This window comes from Struthio camelus, chromosome 2, assembly GCF_040807025.1.
Source record: "Struthio camelus isolate bStrCam1 chromosome 2, bStrCam1.hap1, whole genome shotgun sequence".
NCBI classification, from domain to species: domain Eukaryota; kingdom Metazoa; phylum Chordata; class Aves; order Struthioniformes; family Struthionidae; genus Struthio; species Struthio camelus.
In genome coordinates, this window is record NC_090943.1 from 27805227 (window position 1) to 27824159 (window position 18933).

The window sequence follows — 18933 nt, forward strand, 5'->3', positions numbered from 1 at the left end:
TATCTTATTTCCTGCCTTGCTTCTGGAAATCTGATTTCAGATGCAGGTGCCCAGCATATGAAAACCTGCTCTTGCTGTGGCTTCACAGATGGAGGTCCTTGCAGGATGTGCTGGGAGCCTGGGCCAGGAACAAGCTGGGTGGATGCATAATGAAAATGGGTCCAGTGGGTACCAGGTGTGTATTATAGATATCACAGACTCTCTCTTACTCCAGTGTACTCAGATCATTCTTTTCCACTCTGTTTCAATAATATATGCACATATGCTTGTGAACTTCAAAGGGCTCCTTTCATATAATGTCTTAAAATAAATATTCTCATATTGCATACGTTACATAGCTATTTTAGTAGGCTATATTCCATAAATACACGAGAAACTTCATCTGGGCCTTTCAGAACAATAAATCATGAATCAGTAAGCTTTAACAGACCATTTCATAAATTCTTTGCCACTGAGAAATCTTTCAAATGTTTTACATTTGTGCTCTAATTTAAAAAAAGGAATAATAAATAACTTCAGAGATCCCATTCAGCATTAAATCTAAAACTTGTTCTCCATCCTCCTCTGACTTCACTTGCTCAGGTTAACCTTCAGTTTTAGAATTTCTTGAAATATTTGTGAAAGGTGGAAAAAAGACTTCGCAAAGGTAAAAACCTTCAGCTCTTCTGAGTCTCTCTATCACTGTGAGATTCTTACGGCAAATCATGTAGGTGGTTCTGCAAAAATTGCCATTTTCACAAGAAAAATCTGACTGGAAATGGCACAAAAGCAAGCCAGAAATTCTAAAGCCTTATTTTAAAAAGTTAAAGATTATTCTTTTTTTCCATAAAGAACAGACTTTGGTTTCTTTGTGACTACGATGTACAAACTTGCCATGTGGTGATAAAAATAAAGGTTAAATGACCACCCCTAGAAGCTGGCATTGTGACAGCAGAAGCAATCCACATTGAACTAATAAACCCATAATAAATGTAATTCTCAAAGAATGGCAGACTCTGAACATGGGGAGAGGTGTCTGCTTCTTGGTACTGCTGACATGCAAGATTGCTTCTGAAGAAAGGATAGAAAGATTTTTTCAGACTTTTCAGATACACTTGCGTGGAGGGTTGTTTCTTTATTTAGAGACATCGCAAGTGTTCCTCGCCCCACCATTTGACCTCCCAGGTAATTACTACAGGTATATCTGTGCAAGCTAGTGGAAGCTAGAAAGCTGAAAGTACATCTTGGGTGACACATTGAGATGGGCTTGGGGCTTTGCCTGGTTAAAAACCTTCTGCACATTTCAGGAAGGTCAGCTCTACTGCACCAAACAGGGCACCACTTGCATGTAACATGCTGCATATACACGTTAGCAAGTTATGTCTTGTCCTGTGTTGCTCCTGCTCCTGCTCTGAGTCCAGTCTCATTCCTGGCCTAGTTTAATTCACTACCTTTGGACCACGTCAGTGTAGAGACCAGTAAAACTAGTGCTGACCAGCTGGCTTGCATTTGCTCACAATCTGTCATTTAATGCTGTATGTTTGTCACAAATAAGTTACCATGGAGTAGAGCGACAGCTGTGATTTTCAAAAGCAGTTGGAGATTCTGTTTGCCTCAAGATCTCACTCTTTATTGGGAGGTCCCTTTACAGGGCTGATTTTTGAAAAGTATTGAGAATCTGTTCTCTTAACATGTATGTCCTTCGCAATGGGGAAAATCACCAGCTACTTTTCAGTTTCTGCCACGATACTTAAAATACAGAAACTTTTATTCTATGCAGGTTACCAGCATTTCTAAAACAATTATTAAACCGTTGATAGAAAATAATATTCTTACCAATAAAGCGGCCATTACAGGTCCATGAACAATATAGAGCAAGTGAGTGTCAACGCTCATCCAGCAGCTAGAAGGGAAATACACCATTAAAAATATACCACTAATTCAAATGAATTGTGTTACATAGTTAAATAAAGCTTAATTCCTTAAAAAAATGACATACTACTCACTTGTCATTGAAGTATTTGGCTCTTGCAAAGGCATGAATAGATGCTGGCACTAAAGGGAACCCTGAAACAATTAAAGACATAATTAGGTCTCAGTATCCTTTTGGCACGAATTTCGTGTGGCACACACACAAACAACCCCCTTTCTCTTTAGAACATATATCACAGCTTTCATGAAAAAGTGATAATCCCATTTCACTCAGGGTCATAGCATTACCTCGACTGTGAGATACAAGAGGGAACAACGCCTAAGCCAGGTTGATGGGAGAAGTGAAACACACATGCAATGCTCCCACATGGCACAATGCACAAGCAGCTGCTGGACGTCCCTGGTCCGATGCGGATCATGCAGAGAAGGGATGTGAGCAGGTGTGTGGGAAGGAGGCAGAGAGCCTTCAGTTCTGCATGGAGCAGTCTCTCAGGAAACCAGGGATACTTGTTAAAAACATGTAAATCACCACTGAGCATGACAGAGGCAAATTAACTTGTACACCATATCATGGAGCATAACAACAGAGCAAAGAGTTGCTCTTTCTCAGCCTATGGCAAGAGAAAATGTGTGGAGTCAGTCATTGCATGGGAATGGGATTTAGGATGTCTGCTCCCTGTGAATCCTACCAGTCCCTAGCGCCTGTGCAGGCAGGTGGCCTGCCCATGTGCGTTGGTCCCAGTGTCGGGGAGCTGCGGGTGCTCTGCCACGACGTCTCCTGCCGTGGCTATGAGTCCCACCCGGCACGCAGTGGGAGGTCCATGTCCTGACGCAGGGCTGTAGGCAGCCCTGGGCCAAAGACTTGGGCACATGCCATCCTGTACCCCTTCCAGCATGGGAGGCAATAACAGCGTCTGGAGGAACAGCCTGAAGTCCTTGATTAAATCGACCCTAGGAGCCTGGCCCCTCCAAACCTTGAGTTGCTTCTGCCATGCTGTTCTTCCACCCTGACATTAAGAATGGCAGTCAGGCCCACTTCTGCCCCTCTTCTTTCTGCTTGCTTGTGCATTGTCTCCCTTTTCAATAGGCTAGAAATCTGGAATAAAGGTGTCTGTCCTAAAATACACCAATCTGTACAACCCTGTATGTACTAAGAGCTGGCCAGCGGGTAGATGCTATACTGCCTAGTCTGCCCTTTGCAGAGTACTCTGTGGATGCATTTGGTGTAGCTGCTGTCTGTTCCCTATAAACCATGCATGTTTGATCTGAACTGTGGATATTTTAGAGCTATAAATAAAAATGTGTGAAACTGTCCTGATGATCCTGTGATTAGTCATAGAGGGAGGAATGTGGCTCCCTATTTTCTTGGGTGGTGGCGATTTCATAAATACTTTTAGAAGAGACAGAGAATTCTTAGCCAAATTCTCAGGAATTCTTACCTCAGAGCACAGGCCAGCTAATGCTAGAGTGAGAATAAGGTCATGAAAGTATGTAAATAGAGCACTTCTGTCGCCAGGTATCGTTATGCAATAGCTTCTTACTCCGATGCCAAAAGAAGTTCTTTCTATAATTTACCTTGGAATGACAATGCAGCTGTGGGAGAGTACACAGATTGCTTTATCCCTTATATATTGTTGGTAAAATGAGTTCTTGGCTTCTGGCTGCAGAATGCCTTTTTAGGGTGATGATGCATGGCAGAAAAACAAAAAGCTTACAGCAGAAAGGAAGGAGCTTCCAGTCTCGGGGGGAGCTTATGGGACTGACAGCTTGAGAAAATCCTTTTGATTTGGAAATGGGGCAAGTCTGAGCCAGTTTTGTTGACAGATAACATAGATGGAAATGTTATTTTTAAGGAGCCATTCTGTAAAAGCAAAATGTTTTCATCTGAAAGCCCTGGCCTGTAGCATTGAAGTAGAATGCTCCACATGATGAAGGGATTTTTTTTTCTTCTGTTAAATGCATTAGCCTAGACTGTTTGGCTCAACAGATTCACATGCATATCCTAAAAACGCGACGGAAAGTTTTCATTAGTCAGTTACAGGGCAAGAAGCTCATGACTGTCTAGAGCTCAGATTTCCAGCAGTGTGCCAGTCTGTGTGGCTGGATGTTGATCTTCCCTTGCGAAGGACCAAAAGGTGGCAGCAATGAGAAGTAGAGCACCAAAAAGGCCTCCTGGGTCTCAGTTGCCTCCTGGGGCAAAACTCCCAGAAAAGGGTTGTGAAGAAGGGAGTTCATGGCTCAGCTCCACCTTTTCCAGAGCAGGGTGATTTAGATACTGCCTGGAGGAGAGGGACAGCTGTACCATCCTTGGAAACAAAGCAGATGTTGCAGCCGCACTGCTCACTAAAGAGGCAGCACACACCTTCAGGCATAACATATAACACACCAGTCGTCCCACCTGCACAGTGGGGGCACAAGCCATGCAGAAAAGGTTTCACCCTAGCCATCAAAGGAACAGGTAAGACATAGCCCTTTAGGTCATGTCAGATCCTCTAGGGCACAAACTGGCAATTATGCTTAACTGCATTTCCTCTGGAGGACACTCTTCTTTCAGCACTGTCCCAATAAATGATTCCCTTTTGAATTATATGTGGATGCAACTGCTTGAAGCAGCTGGACTGCATGGACCGTAACTGGATGCAAACATTTGATACTATTTTATTGCCCCACATGAGGGGGATTGTTTAAGCCATGGAAACAATAACTATTGGAAAAGGACATCCCTAGCAGCAGTTGCCAGAGAAGGTGTCACCTGAAGATATCAGGCTTGAAGTACATCTGTTCATCCATGTCAGTTTATATTCAACCATCTGAATCTTCTGGGGAAGTGTTTGATATTTTGCTTACATTGTTATTTTTATTATAAAGCTATTTTTAAAATGCTATTAGTGATTTTTCCAAATAAAATAATCCAGGTATTCTTGCAGCGGGATTAGCCATAAAAATGAATAATGATTATATTCGTGTTGTGTTGTACATTTACCTTGACCCTTTCAATAGTAATTCAGAGCACAGCCTGCTCCGGGTACTCTGAGTTGCCCTTTGGAGAAATACATCTCTCTCCACTGATTAATACAGCCAGTTGTCTAAAGTTAGACCATGTGACTTCCACTTCTGGAATCAGTGGAATTACACTAATTTATCCTAACTGAAGAGATAGCCAGACAGTCCTAGTTAGATCATATTGCTAATAATGATTTCTACCTCAGAAGGTGTTAATGACTACTTTTTTTGTTGAAGGTATCCGTTAATCAGGCTGCAGATGTCTTAGTCAAAGATTTGTGTCCATTTTTATTAACCTTTTCCCTGCCAAGATATCGTCAGCTTCTTCCCACAGCCACTACCCTATTTACTTTTTAGGTAGTGCTGCAGATACTGATCAGGATCTCATCAGACATCTTCACTGAATTATCTACCATAATGCTAGTGCTCTTCTCAGCAATAATACGGCTACCTCATAAGTTTTCACTGCAGGCTAGCTGTACCAGTTGCATTCGACTGCACGGCCTAAATTGAATGTTGTCTGAAAGATCCATGTTTATGACCATTTTTCCCAAGATAATTGCATAGGGGATGCCACAAATTCAGAATGGCTTATGCTAGGAGACATGAAAATGGCAAAAGTTTTACCCAGAAAGAAATATTCAAAATGACCCTTAAGGTAGAGCTTCCATTTCAAAAGGAGGGCCTGATCGCACTCTGCGTATTCAACTATGGAAACTGGGATTCCACAGTTTCTTGCCCCAGAGAGGACTCAGCTATTTGGATTGACAGAGGAACCCCAGAGCTCAATTTAGGATTCCTTAGCAAGGTTTTCTTCATCTAAGAGCTTATGAAACACTTTTAATTCTAGGAGCATGGCAGGTCCCTCTCTTTTCAGGAAAGATGCTATTCTCATACAAAAAATCAAGATGGTATTCTCATAATAAAGGAGCTAAGTTTCAGATAAATGCAAGTGAACGCCCCTAAGTGCAATGGACAAGAGATAAAGAGCCACCACTTGCTGCTTCGCTGCATCAGTAGGTTTTAAGATGTTGGGATGGGCTCACCAGGAACTGGAATGAGGCCGGAAACTCATGTCATGATGTCTAACTGGAAAAAAGCTACGGTTAGTAATGACTTTCTGTTAACACTGATGCGGATTGGATTTCCAATGGTGACTTAAATGTGAAAGGGTCTGCACCTCACTATAGTATATTGGTTGTATTTATTTGGTTGGCTTTCTATCGGGCCAGACAATTCAAAGGTTAAATATCTGTTGTTGCTACTACTACTTAAAAGGCAAAGTCTCCCTTAGTGGAAAGAGTAGAGACCTGCATATTTGGAAATAAAGGCCCAGACTGAGTCAAGGGTAGTATGCATTGGGAGTATATAGCGTTTGTATTCATAGTGCATGTGTTTGTAACTTCTCTCAAGGAATATTATTGAGATTTGCATCACTGACACCTATATGTTTCACTGCAATGCTTTAGAGATCACTGTTGTTAGACAAGCTCAGCCCTTAGAGCCACAGCAGAGCAGAGTTACTCCTGTGTAGGTAGAATGGTATCTTCTTCTTTAAAATAATATCTGCTAAAGTATATTTGATAGAGTTCCAGAAGGGCTCTGGTTCCTCTTTTTGTGTGTTGTGTTTTTTCACTTTGGGAGGCATAGATACTGATTTTCCTCCTCTTCATTCCAGAATAAATACACTTTTATAGGTACTGTGATGGATCAGTATTTTTGCAAATAACATGACAAAAATAGAAAAGTTTTGTTCAGATGAAAGATGTTTTTGGATAGAAATCTATTTCTCTCCTGAAGTTTTGCTTCAGCAAACTTAAATATTTCTTTCAGCAAATCCCAAGATCTAGCAAATAATGGATACTAACTCCTGCTGATTTTTATGAGTTTCTGGTCCTATCCAAATGAATGCAGTCAAATCTAGGACTCAAATAACTCAACCTTAGGCTATGAACTAGTAGTATAAATACAACAATTTAGGAGTGTAAATGCTAGAAGAATTCAGATGCTGGAAAGAAATGACCAAATTGCTACAAATTATAACATACGTACCCCAGCCCAAAAGGTAATACCAGTGCAAACGCTGCTCTTCAGCAAATACGGCCACCACAATTAAAGTGTGAAGATAAATGCCTTCGCAGAGCATCCAGAAGTAGTTGCAACCCAACATGTACTGGTGAAAGAATTGCAGCACTTTGCAGCTTACCTGTTAGACACACGAGACAGTGTTATGCACTTGACATGAATTTTTCATCTAAGCAGGCAGACACATGCTAATGCTAGGCTGTAAAAAAATAAAGTGAAATAAAAGTTCCCAGCTCTTGCTGGGTTTGTTCAGCACATATCAGTGACGGAGATTTTAAACTTTAATAAATGAGATTAATGGAACAAACAAACCTCACAAATTACTTAAAAAATATATAACAGCGCTCTAAAAAGTACTATGTAAAAAAAATCCACTTTAAAAATTGACAATTTGATAGATTTTAGAAATGAAGCAAGGAATTTGTTCTTCAAGTGCAAGAAAGGCTGCAAAAAAGAGAGTAACTCAGAACTCCAGTCTAGATGTTTTCATTTACTTTTAATTATAGTTTTCTAAGGTTTGCTCTGCTCTCCCATCTGAGTCAGAGTCATTCACTCTTTAAACTGCAGCCAGCTCAGAGCTTGCTCCTTAGAGAAGGAGAAGTGCTGCTGGCAGCAGAGATTTTTTTGGTAAGGGATCAGGGATACTGGCTTGGCCTCTTTGCAAGAATACAGCTTTACTTTATTTTGTTCACATAGCAATAAGACACATGAAAATAAATGGAGTCAGTGAGGTAAAAATAGCCAAGTTGGGTCCAGCTTTGGTGACATATTTTGAAAAGGTTCTTCTTGGCTTTGCAATCACTGTGCAGGAGCTGAACCTCATTTGCCATCTCTGAACACAGTGCTCTCCAGGAATGGCCTTGCCTTGCCGGTCTGCTAAACATACACCCTGGAGACACTCCTGGGATGTGCCGTTACTCCATTTGGGCTCATTCTTGGGTTTCTTTCCCATGGAAACCAGAGGGCATGGGATGGGGATCAGAATCGTTTAGGTTGGAAGGGACCTCTGGAGATCATCTAGTCCAACCTCCCTGTTCAAGCAGGGTCACCTAGAGCATATTGCCCAGGATCACATCCAGACGGCTTTTGAATATCTCCAGCGAAGGAGACTCCACCACCTCTCTGGGCAACCTGTTCCAATGCTCTGTCACCCTCACTGTGAAGAAGTTTTTTCTCAGGTTCAGATGGAACTTCCTGTGGTTCAGTTTCTGCCCATTGCCTCTTGTCCTGTTGCTGGGCACCACGGAGAAGAGGCTGGCCTCATCCTCTTGACACTCTCCCTTCAGATACTTGTACACGTTGATGAGATCCCCTCTCAATCTTCTCTTCTCCAGGCTGAACAGGCCCAGCTCTTGCAATCTTTCTTCATAGGAGAGATGCTCCAGCCCTCTAATCATCTTGGTAGCCCTCCGCTGGACTCTCTCCAGCAGTGCCATGTCTCTCTTGTACTGGGATGCCTGCTCTGACACAAAGTCGTGATGAAGTTCACACGTGACTAAGTTCCTATGTGAACCCAAGAGCTGGGAAATGGTTCTTGCCTGCATTGCAGGTGAGGTTGCAGACATACACCGTGATGAGCGATTGTGGCTTTGACTTACTGAGAAGTGGGCAGATTGTGGAGGAAAATGTGTTGTGCCCGTTACCTGCTTTTCTCCAAGAGAGCCAGCTGGTGTGGGACAACATCATTTCTCCTCAGATGATGTCCACCTGCCTCCTCGGAGCAGGCAAGGCAGGCCCAGTGGCTCACTGATGATACACTTTGCAGCCAGGACTATGGATACGTGGGTGTCCTTCTCCCAGCACCCCAGAGGCTCAGCACAGCAGGGAGGCACTGCTGGTCTTGCCAAGGGTTTCCTTGGGGGAAACCATGTGCTTATCAGAAATCTGGTCACAGCAGTGACGGTGGAGTAAGAGCTGTCATCTGTGGCCACAGGAACATACTCCTTCCCTTTCAATTCCAAATTGACTACTTGGACTGAAGGGACAATTTTAGGATTTACTTGTCTCTTTAAAGGGACATTTCATCTGTTGAGCAAGTAGAGCGCTGCCCATCCTGCACCTGTGTGGAGGACTCAGGCTGTTGCTCTGGACCAGAAAAGCTTATTTCATAGCCATTCAATGAACCGTCTCTTTTTGCTAATAACCGTTCCAACCACAATGACCAGAAGACATACATTTACTTCTGTTTTGGTATTTAAAGTGCATTTTGGTGCTCATGAATATTTAGGACTGATAGGATTAACATGAAGGATTGATTTTTATCATTTGTTTTTTTCCACTCACCATACAGGGCAGAGTGGATGGTCACATTTTTTTCCACAGTGTGTCTGAAATGTATGCAGAAAAAAGGGTTGCCTATAAGTGGTCTGAAAAGATTAAAAAAAAAGGGAAGAAAAAGAATAAATATTTGCTCCTTTCTCTGTTGGCAAATGTGTTCATTAAGACTCTTAAATCATCCTAGGGCTGTTTTTCACAGGTCTGGGTCAATATGATTCTTGCCTTGTGTGCTCAGGGTAGGCTCCCAGCTGGTGGCCAGCCTTTCTCCATTCTCTCCTTATCGATCACCCATCCTCTCAAGAGCTGCCTTGACCAACAGATACACAGTGCTTCGCAAAGGCTGAACTTAATTTGGGTGGCACTCTCCCTGACAGAAGCCAGTTGATGTCAGTGTGTAAAAAATCAGTTAACTTTCTGGGTAAACACAGTAGTTTTCCAGACAGCTTTAATAAAATCAATCACATCTCAGGTTCGGCCTGGGCCAGTCGAACACTCTTCCGTGAGGATGTTAGAGCAGAAGTCGCAGGTCAGGAAGTCAGCCTGAGGGCTCCAGCTATCCTTTCCCCTGACAACTGTGGGGCATGACAGTGACGGTCTGAGAGAGTAGCTATTCCCATGGGAACAACTCAGGGTGTCCACGAGCTGCAGATGGGCCGATTCTGCTTTCTTCAAGCGTCTGAGTTGCCTCAGCTTTCCATGCAGCTACGTGGGCTTTGGAAACAGTGCACACTGCAGCCCCCGACAACCCGAGGTGGGGAGAACTGCACTGGTGGATTCTGCAATAAAATCTACATTATATTCTCAAATTTTATTTTGACTTAATGCTTTCACTATTTCATATTTCTCAGGGGAAAAGGAGATGAATATGGAATATTCTTGCCTTTCTTTGCTGGCTGTTTGTGGTGTTCATCAATGCTCTGAACAGAGACTTACCGAACATGTAATTTGAACAAAATGAGTCCTTGCTGAATTTTTATCTGTCGTTCAAACAAATACATACATAGGAAGTACATTTTCTGAACATGAACTATCTTTGTTTCTTGAAGAACTATATGTAAGACTTCATTCCTCAACATTTCTTTCTTTCCTGTGCCTTCCACTATGAACTATCATTTGTGGCTTTTAAAATAAAATGATATATCTATCTTTTAAAGTAATGGCCATGCAGAAGGTTCATGACTGCTCTGAGGAATGCAATCACCTGCTATGCAGTAAGTTAAAGAATACCATTGGCAAGGCATGAAGGATGGATGTGATTAGTACTTGAATCCACATCACATTAATTTGAGAATGAACGTGAAAAAGTTAGCATGAATAGTTTAAGCACCACAATGCATCAGGATGAATTATATATTAATCAAACTATAGTGAAAAGCAGTCCTTGCTTAGGATGAGCTAAAATGCAGCATGTTTTCATCTGTCGCTAAGTGGTGTAGTGGAAACATTTTCCTACAATCAAAATAGATTGTTTTCCTTAGGTAAGAGTATGCAAAAGAAAAGAACCTGCTACTGATGAAGAAAATTAGCTTGCAGAGGTCCTAACCGGAATTCATTCATAGTACAAGTGAAACATGACAAATGTTACAGCATGTCTCCATGTAAGTTAGTCTGAGCTGGGAAAACTGCAAAAAACTAGTAAGTTTTATGAAGTGTTTGTTTTTACCTAAAGAAGTAAAATGAAACTGCAAGATGATACAGAAGCAAATCTTCCATTATTCCCATGCTTGATAACGGACTGGTTGTAAACTTTGAGACATAAAAAATATGTCTAGGAGTTTTGTCTCCTGCTGAAGTCAAATATGTTTTGCTGCCAGGTATCTGAGGCAGTCTCTGGCCCTGCTGTGTGTTTGTAGAATATGCAGTACAGTCAAACCCAGGACTCACAGGATTATCCCAACACCGGTATTATTCCTTCTACTACAGCTACTACCACCACTACAACTCATATTATGAAAGATAGTAAAATGTCCTGAGTCCCTAGTCTGTGGCTGTGCAGCTGACTTAAGCTTTAACTCCTAATTCATAAGCAGGGAGCTCTAATATGAAATAGCTGGTCCTTTTTATTGCAGTTCAGTAGTGAGCTACTGAGTTCAGTTGCTTGGGCTGGTGTGTCCGTCTCCTAAATAGAGGAATAATGAAGTGCTCCTTTCTGCGCTAGTTGGTGGCTGCGTAGGAAAGGAAAGTGTGATACAGTCAATTATCAGGAAAATAACTAGAAAAGTCAAGTTCCTCCTCCAAGAAAGGAGCTTTTTTATGGCCCTAGGAGAAAGGCCAAGAATGAACCCTTTTTTGGCAATGCTGCCTGGAAAGAAGCTTGGATCTGTGATCAAGGAGACTGTCACTTGCTATTTGTTCCTACTACGCTGCTGCACATTCTTCTACCTTGCAAATCTTGCTAGAATTTGTGCAATTCTTGGGAACACCTCAGCTGTGATATGTAATGAAAGCACTTCAAAAGGATGCTGGATCTTTTTCACAAAGAAAAAGTAAAATTTCCTTTTATAAGAAGGAGCTAGAGCTGGTGTCTGTGATGTGCTGCACGATTTGTTGTCATATTATAAATACTATTCAATGTTCCATCCCTGTTAAAAAGTCTCAAAGGTTCATCTACCAGTGCAGGACCCAGCAATTGCGTTGTAATATAATTGGTATGCCACTCTCTTTGGTTAATTCAACAGCCCTTCATCACATATATTTGCCTCTTCTCTGTTAAGCCTTTCCTTAGTTATTGGTTAGTAGCTTATGGACGGAAAGCAGCAGCATTAATTACCTTTTCTAGCCATTATGGCACATCAAATCAAAACACTCAGACTATATAAAAATCAGAATACTGTCCTCAATGGTAATAATAAAATGTAATATTAAATAAATTGCTAATTGATATTGAGCAGCTTTTCTAGTAATTCAGTCAGAATAAAAAGAGCAGCTCAATTTTGGCATAGGAAAGGATTTACAGATTCCTATATGCCCTTGTTTTTCCTTGGTGTTTTCCCTGATGAAAGGGCTCAGGATGGCAAGTTAGGAGGGTCTGTGTTTTACACCAGCTTTAGCCAACTCTGAAGGTCTATGAAAAATGAAAGCAGTGTAGTGTGTCAGTGTGCATAAAAAAAAAAACTCTTTTCAAATGTTCTCTAGGAGCTGAAAAGCCCCAGACTGACATTTGAAAGAAGTAAGTTGGTTAGAATAAGCCGAAAAAGGTTATTAATTTTAAACCAAGCCAGTTACATGGGCCATCAGTCTAGCTGTTCATTTCTTTGTTTAAGGGGAAATAAATATATTTAACTTCACCTAGGATCAACTAGTGTGGCTTTTCTTCACTTCTGTGAAACTCCTTAGTGCATAGCAGCAGAGGGCTCTCCCTATGGAGAGTTTGTACTGCTCACCACAGAGGCCAGACATGATTTATTTGAATTCAGTTTGAAGGCAATAAAATATATGCTCAGGCATTCTTAACTTTACATGTTAAAGGAGTAACTTGAAGTTTGATTACTGACTTGCCTTATACTTTTTTCTGATTATTAGATCACTATTCTATGAAAATATTTTTAAATTCCAAGGATCCATATGTTACACAAATAAGCAGTAAAAGGACTTTCCAGCAAGACTGTGCTAGGTATTGTAGCTGTAAATCACTGACTATCAGGACGTCATCGCATTATACAATACATCTACTATGAGTCATCCATTAAAGTGTGTTCCAGTCAGAAACCTGGCACACAGTGGGTCTGAGTAAGATTAATGTTTTAATATACTTTTAAACCATTTACTGAACAAAACGTACACAGTTGCTCAGAGGGACCCTAGGTTTTGTGTTACAAGAAAGCAAAATATGAAATTAAATGACAAGGAATATTTTTAACATCATCTGTGCCCATGTCTATGCTATAGAGAAGCAGTCACTGAGTCATCTCAAAATTGAGTCCTGGCTACTGTAGCTATTGCTCTTCTGGGATTCATGCTCTTAGCTCTGCATGGTGCTGCACTGGGCTGAGCTCCTTTGGGGTTCAAGGGGCACCCCCAGCAGTGCTGCTTCCCATTGCTAACGTGCCGGGAAGCACTGGCTCCTTGCTGGCAAGGAGCATGTAAGGTGCTCGCAAGGTCTGTTACTGTCTTCTCGGATGAAGGGGAGGTAATCTCCAGTGAAGGGGGTAAATCATTCCAGCCACACACCCTAGGCACCTCTCCTCTGCAGTCACACCTATGCCACAGTCACTAGGCACAGGAGGATGGGGCAAGGCACAGGTTACTCAAATATGCAGTGTCTTGTGCTGATTTGGCAGCTCTGCCTGAGCTCTGCTCTACTCTGGATATGGTGTTATCACTTCCAAAGCCAGACTAGTTTAACTCTATGTGGAATGTATCTAATACCTGATGATACTCATGCTTAGGTTTGAGATATAAGATATAGAACTGCAAAGGCATTTTCTGGGGGCTAGGTACACAGATAACTTTGATGACATTGACATAACGAATCCATGATTCAGACAAACACTTCAGGGATTTTCTAATGATAGGACTGGAATTTGTCCGACGAAAAATATACACCTATGCTGCCTCCACTGTGGTCAAAATATACTGAGTCAATACAGATGATGGAGATTAGAGCATAAATTAGTTCGTCCTAAATGAGATATCTAAAATAAATCAGTTGCATTGTGCCCTAGATGTGCCTATGTGTATCGCTGGCTATAAAAGGAGCACGAGCATAGCTCAGCTGTACACATCTACAATGCAGGTGTCTAAGTGCAGGTGAGACAAATCTGACTTTCAATGCCTATGAGTGTTTTAACACTTACAAAACTTACTAGGTGCACTAAGACTAGTGCCTTTCCTGGGGTGACCTGCTGCCAGGTGGAGCCACCAGCCCTTTGAAGGACACAGAGGCACTTCCTAGTAGTCAGGGAGAGTGAGCACAAGGAAATTCAGAGACCAGCTAGTTGAGTGTAGGCTACTGTAACCAAATAAGAGGGTAAATATTGAGGAAAAGAGCTTAATCCTCCAAATAACTGACCTATTATTGGTTGATAAGTATTCTACTTACGGCCAGCCAACTAAGCTAAAGGTCATGCATTTAACTAGCCCAAGCCTCTAGCCTTTTAACTCTTGCTCAGTCATTACTACTATTTGTTCTCACCTGTTCTTACCCCGTTTGCCTAGCTGTCATCTGTAAGGCTGTAGGCATAAGGCGGCCTACACTGGGATTATTGCCGTTTAATCAGACAAATCCCAGTGAAGAAAGTAGCTGTGGCAGCTATTTTCTGTACAGAGGTCTGTATTAGAGAGGATATCTTGTTTTGGAAATCATCGTACAGTCCTTCTGAGAGGAATCCTTCTTGGAAACGTCCATCTCTTGAGGAATTTTGGAAAAAATTGTTTCCTACCCAATTCAGGTTGAAATTTCTTACATTTTAGATGGCTTCTTTTAAAGGGACATTTGGAGAGGAACCTTACGTTTATTTGAATTATCTTGAATTAGGAGCTGCTTCTACCTCAATAAGGTTTCTAAACATAATGGCTTTATATTCCCAGAATAATAGCAAAACCTAAGGTGCTTAAGTGCTCCACTCACGTAGAAGGCCTCTGTGGAAAGCTCAGGAGCAGGAGTTTATTAGAGGATGTCGAGTCCATACAGCACAGCGCAGAATTCACCAACAAAGTAACTGTTAGCATTTGAGCTTGTTGCGCTGACACTTAAGAATAAGAAGTTGCTAAATGACATTTGCATGGCTGAGTGTTTAGGGGCTAATGATATACCATCTATTTACCTACCTCCCAAATGCATAAGGAGCCAGTACAATCGATAGAAACCTATGGTCACCTAGGTCTCAGCCTATGTTTTCATCTTCACTATAAACATCTCCAATCTCTTGAGGAAAGCCAGGGGGAAAAATGATTAAAAAAAATCTCAGTAAAGCGTGGAGAATTGGCTTAGTGTTAGAATTCAGTCAAGCACAACTCCAAACCATGAAATCCTTTCAGGGACAGCTACTGTTCAATTCTTAGGCTAAAATAAGTACAGCTTCCTTGTGCAGCAGTTTGGAATTATGTCATGAATTTTAGCAAAGTTGTAGTGGATTCAGTAATATCACACCTACAGCCAGCATGTGCTTTGGTGCGACAACCTTGTATAAAAACACCAGTGGCTGCACATGGCCACTGTTGCCAGATATGAGAACTGCTGGTTCAGTTGATGATAAAACGGCTGGCTGGCATGAGTTATTGGAGAGCAGCCTTCTTATTCTGGCTTCTGGCATAGTCTCACAAGAGTTTAATGGATCTGCTAAATATGAAGCATGCTGGGAAGGATTTCCCAGGAAATAACAGCAGGAAATCAAAAGAAAGCTCTTAAATGGCAAGACTGCAATGCAGATTTTGAAAATGGCTGTCCTGGAAGTGCTTACTTCTCTCTGCCACAGTGGCAGCTTCTTCAGGATCAAACAGAGATGGTGGAGGTGTATAATAATTAGGCAGAATGACTGGTGACATCAGTCTATTCACAGAGGCAGTCAAATCTGCAGTTTGGATTGCCTGGCCTGCTCAGCTGTTCCTGGATATGATTGCCTGATATCCTCCATCCATGCAGTGGCTGAGTATAGTTCTTCCTCACCCAAGCAGAAAAGATGCAGCCTATGCTCCAAAAACCTGGAAACAATCCCCAGGGCTCTGGGAACCACAACAGATTTTGTAGTACAAGATTATTTTCTAGAGTCATAATTCTGGGGGAAGTGACACTCGGTCTACTAAACTATAGAGAACGTACTGCGGAAGCGCTGTCCACACAATCTGATGTAATTTGTATTATTTGACAAGAAATACTTTGGGATGGGGCTACCTGAAAGCTACCTCTCCCTTCATGATGCTATAACAGTTTTGAAATGCGTGAGCCAACCACACTGCTTCAAAAGAGAAAGCAACTTCAATGCAGACAGAATACTTCCTGAGGAAAGTAGGATGAGGAAATCTGGCCCAAAATAAATCCATACTTAGAGTCTTAAGTCTTTATTTTCCCTTCTTATGGCAGCTGTTAACTTGATGGTCCTTCCTTTTGAGAAAGCAACTGTAATAATTTAGTTGAGAAAGTCTGGATCTTTCTCCGAGGTGATAACTGACTTCTTTTCAATCTGAGTTCAGTAGTTCTGTATGAACCACAAATGCTCTTCATTGAAATGGCATTTATGAATGCCGTGAATGTCCTTTTAACATTCATGTTTTGCATCCTGGGCATGGCATGCCACCCCAAAAGTAAATCTGATACCACTGGGGTTACACAGAAGCTTGTGCTTCCCCCTTTTCCCTGAAAGTTTTGAGGATGTAAGCAACAGTATTAAAGACCTGCATCACAGTCGTTCACTCCCTCAAAGGAGGGTCACACTCACTTAGAGGGAAATCTGCCTTTGCCCTCAGGCCCAGAATAGTGATGGTGCACTGGCTGTGCCTACATGCAGAGGGGAGAGTGGGAGATCCTGTGGCATAGCAGGGCTGGACAGGGCTGGACATTACATAGCACATACTGTTAGGAAACAGAGTTATACCCTGAGAAGTGCAATTCTGCTGATACTAGAGAAATGCAACGGTAACAGGACAGACTGTTCCACTCCATGTGTCAGTCCTGTTTTGTGGATCAGGGTAGAAGAAAATAGAGCAAGAGTATCCTTCTCCCTATCACCTCCTGAAAGTCAGGTATGGTGAATGACCCCTCTGTAGCCATACGCATAGCAGGAACGTCACTGGGGATTGTGCTGGCCTGCACCTCTCACGGTCTCAGCCACCGTAACTAAGAACCTCATGGCTGCGATATGGGTGCTTTGTAGGCTATAATTTACAAAAGCTCTGTAGCTGGGCCAGTTTCTCTCTAAACCTGAGCATTAGAGACCAGTCTTCCTTTTCTCCTTCTCTTTCTATTGTTTTCCCCATAAGCAATGGGATCCTCTTCATGTAAAAGAAATAGTCAAATGGATCTTAGAAGGATGTTTTAATGCCAACACTGGTTCCTATTTCAAAACATAGTTTCTGACTTTCCTGTCTATGCAGCATTTGCAGCATTTGCTCTGTCCGGAAAGAACTTGTGCCTTGTGAGTGCCTGTTCCTCTTCTCTGTATTACTAGCAAAAACTAATTAAAACATAGATAGCTGTCACTGGGGAAAGGGGAGTGATGGAAGACTTGAGCTCTGAATGCATCAACTCACCTTCAAAGCCGGTGGAAGCAAGCTCATGAAAAGGAAAACTAATTGGATTTGGGTATTATTTTTAGATGTCAAAAATGATTATCCTGAGGCTTCTACAAAGTCTGAAGCACAGCCTCAGTGCTTTACTTGTAAATGATGGATTAAAGTGCACAATTCACTAGCCCACAACAAATGTCGGAGGTCGTCTGAGATGCTCTTGTGTATGTGAGCTGTCTACAAGGGGCTGGCCAGTGTGGCAGAGGAGCTGTGAGAGAACTCTGCCCCTCTGGAGCAGAAACTGGAGACCATCATCTCAAAAGGCATTACATGACTGTATTTAGATTCAGAAGACTAAAGCTCTTTTCTGCTTCATTAGGATAGAATAAAATCGAAACTGCAAAAGCAACACTTTGGTTATCAGTTGTTCAGAGTGTACAGTACACTTTCAGGCAAATATAGGGCTAGAAGTCATTCTGCAACAAGTATTCCCTCTATTAATAAAAGGAATGAGAGCTGATGAGCTCCACAGGGAGCCCCATTCGTTTATCTGATACTCATAGCTGGGAGTGAAGGTGAAACTGTGGAAATCAGACAGGTACCAACCACCTACACAAAGTGAAAGATCAAAGACAGCAGTATGTAGTGTGTGTACAGCGCATGAATCATGAATCAGTCAGGGGCATTGCCTGTGAGCTGCTCAGCCCAGACACAAATTCTCAGCTTGACCATTTGTAGCTCGCTGCATCAGGAGAGAATCCATGGGAATTCTTGGAAGCAGTGCGGGACTGACAAAGTGATGTCCGCTGTCTGACACACTCCTGTGCGAACGTCTTTGCTGAGAAGTAATACAGAGGTAGACAAGCATCCAGGGCTGGTATTTCCTTCCTCTCCTGAGCAGAGTGGAACAGAAATGGGAAGGTTCATTCTAAATTCAGTGTTTAGCAGGGAGCAGAGATGATGCTTCCTAGTATGTATATTTCTGTCTTTGAGGCTCTGTTTCTTGTTTATGCCTAGCTGTTTTTAAGCACATTCTGAGCTCCTCTTTATGTTGAATTTCATATGTTGTTAGAGGCTGCTCATTTGGTTTAGGATAGAAACCTGTAGCTATTGATTAAACCAAAAATAGAAACAAATCTATTTGCAGGCACTTTTGCTCTTTGGTTTACTTTAGAGCAGAACAAAAAATACTAGTTTTATCATAGAAGATAGTGGTCAGAAACACACAACTGGTGGAAAACCTCTGACTTCAGGAAGGCTTGAAATGAGTGTAAATGGAGAATGACTTTGGCCCTTTTTGACTTACACAAAAGCAACTAATGTATATTTTTTTTCTCCAGGTGAGGTGGACAGCCTTGCCAGTCCTAGTGCCTAGAGCCAGCTAGTCCTAGTGAAGTCAACGTACAATGTACAAATACAATTACAAGCACTGGGCCCAGTCTCACCAAGCTCCTTCATTCCTGTGCCTCAAGCAGCAGCAGGACAGTGGTTTAA

At 42.0% G+C, this 18933-nt stretch overlaps 1 protein-coding gene across 4 annotated transcripts in view; it reads right to left on the reverse strand.

Annotated features, from left to right (window-relative positions):
• The window catches only part of CALCR (calcitonin receptor), a 173157-nt gene that overhangs the window by 27870 nt on the left and 126354 nt on the right, over positions 1-18933 (reverse strand). For all 4 annotated transcript variants that reach the window (XM_068934848.1, XM_068934849.1, XM_068934850.1 and 1 more), the window contains exons 8-10: positions 6967-7120; positions 1986-2046; positions 1816-1882 (exon numbers count right to left, since the gene is read on the reverse strand). In XM_068934848.1, the coding sequence (XP_068790949.1) occupies positions 1816-1882; positions 1986-2046; positions 6967-7120 (282 nt within the window). The remainder of the gene's footprint in view (positions 1-1815; positions 1883-1985; positions 2047-6966; positions 7121-18933) is intronic.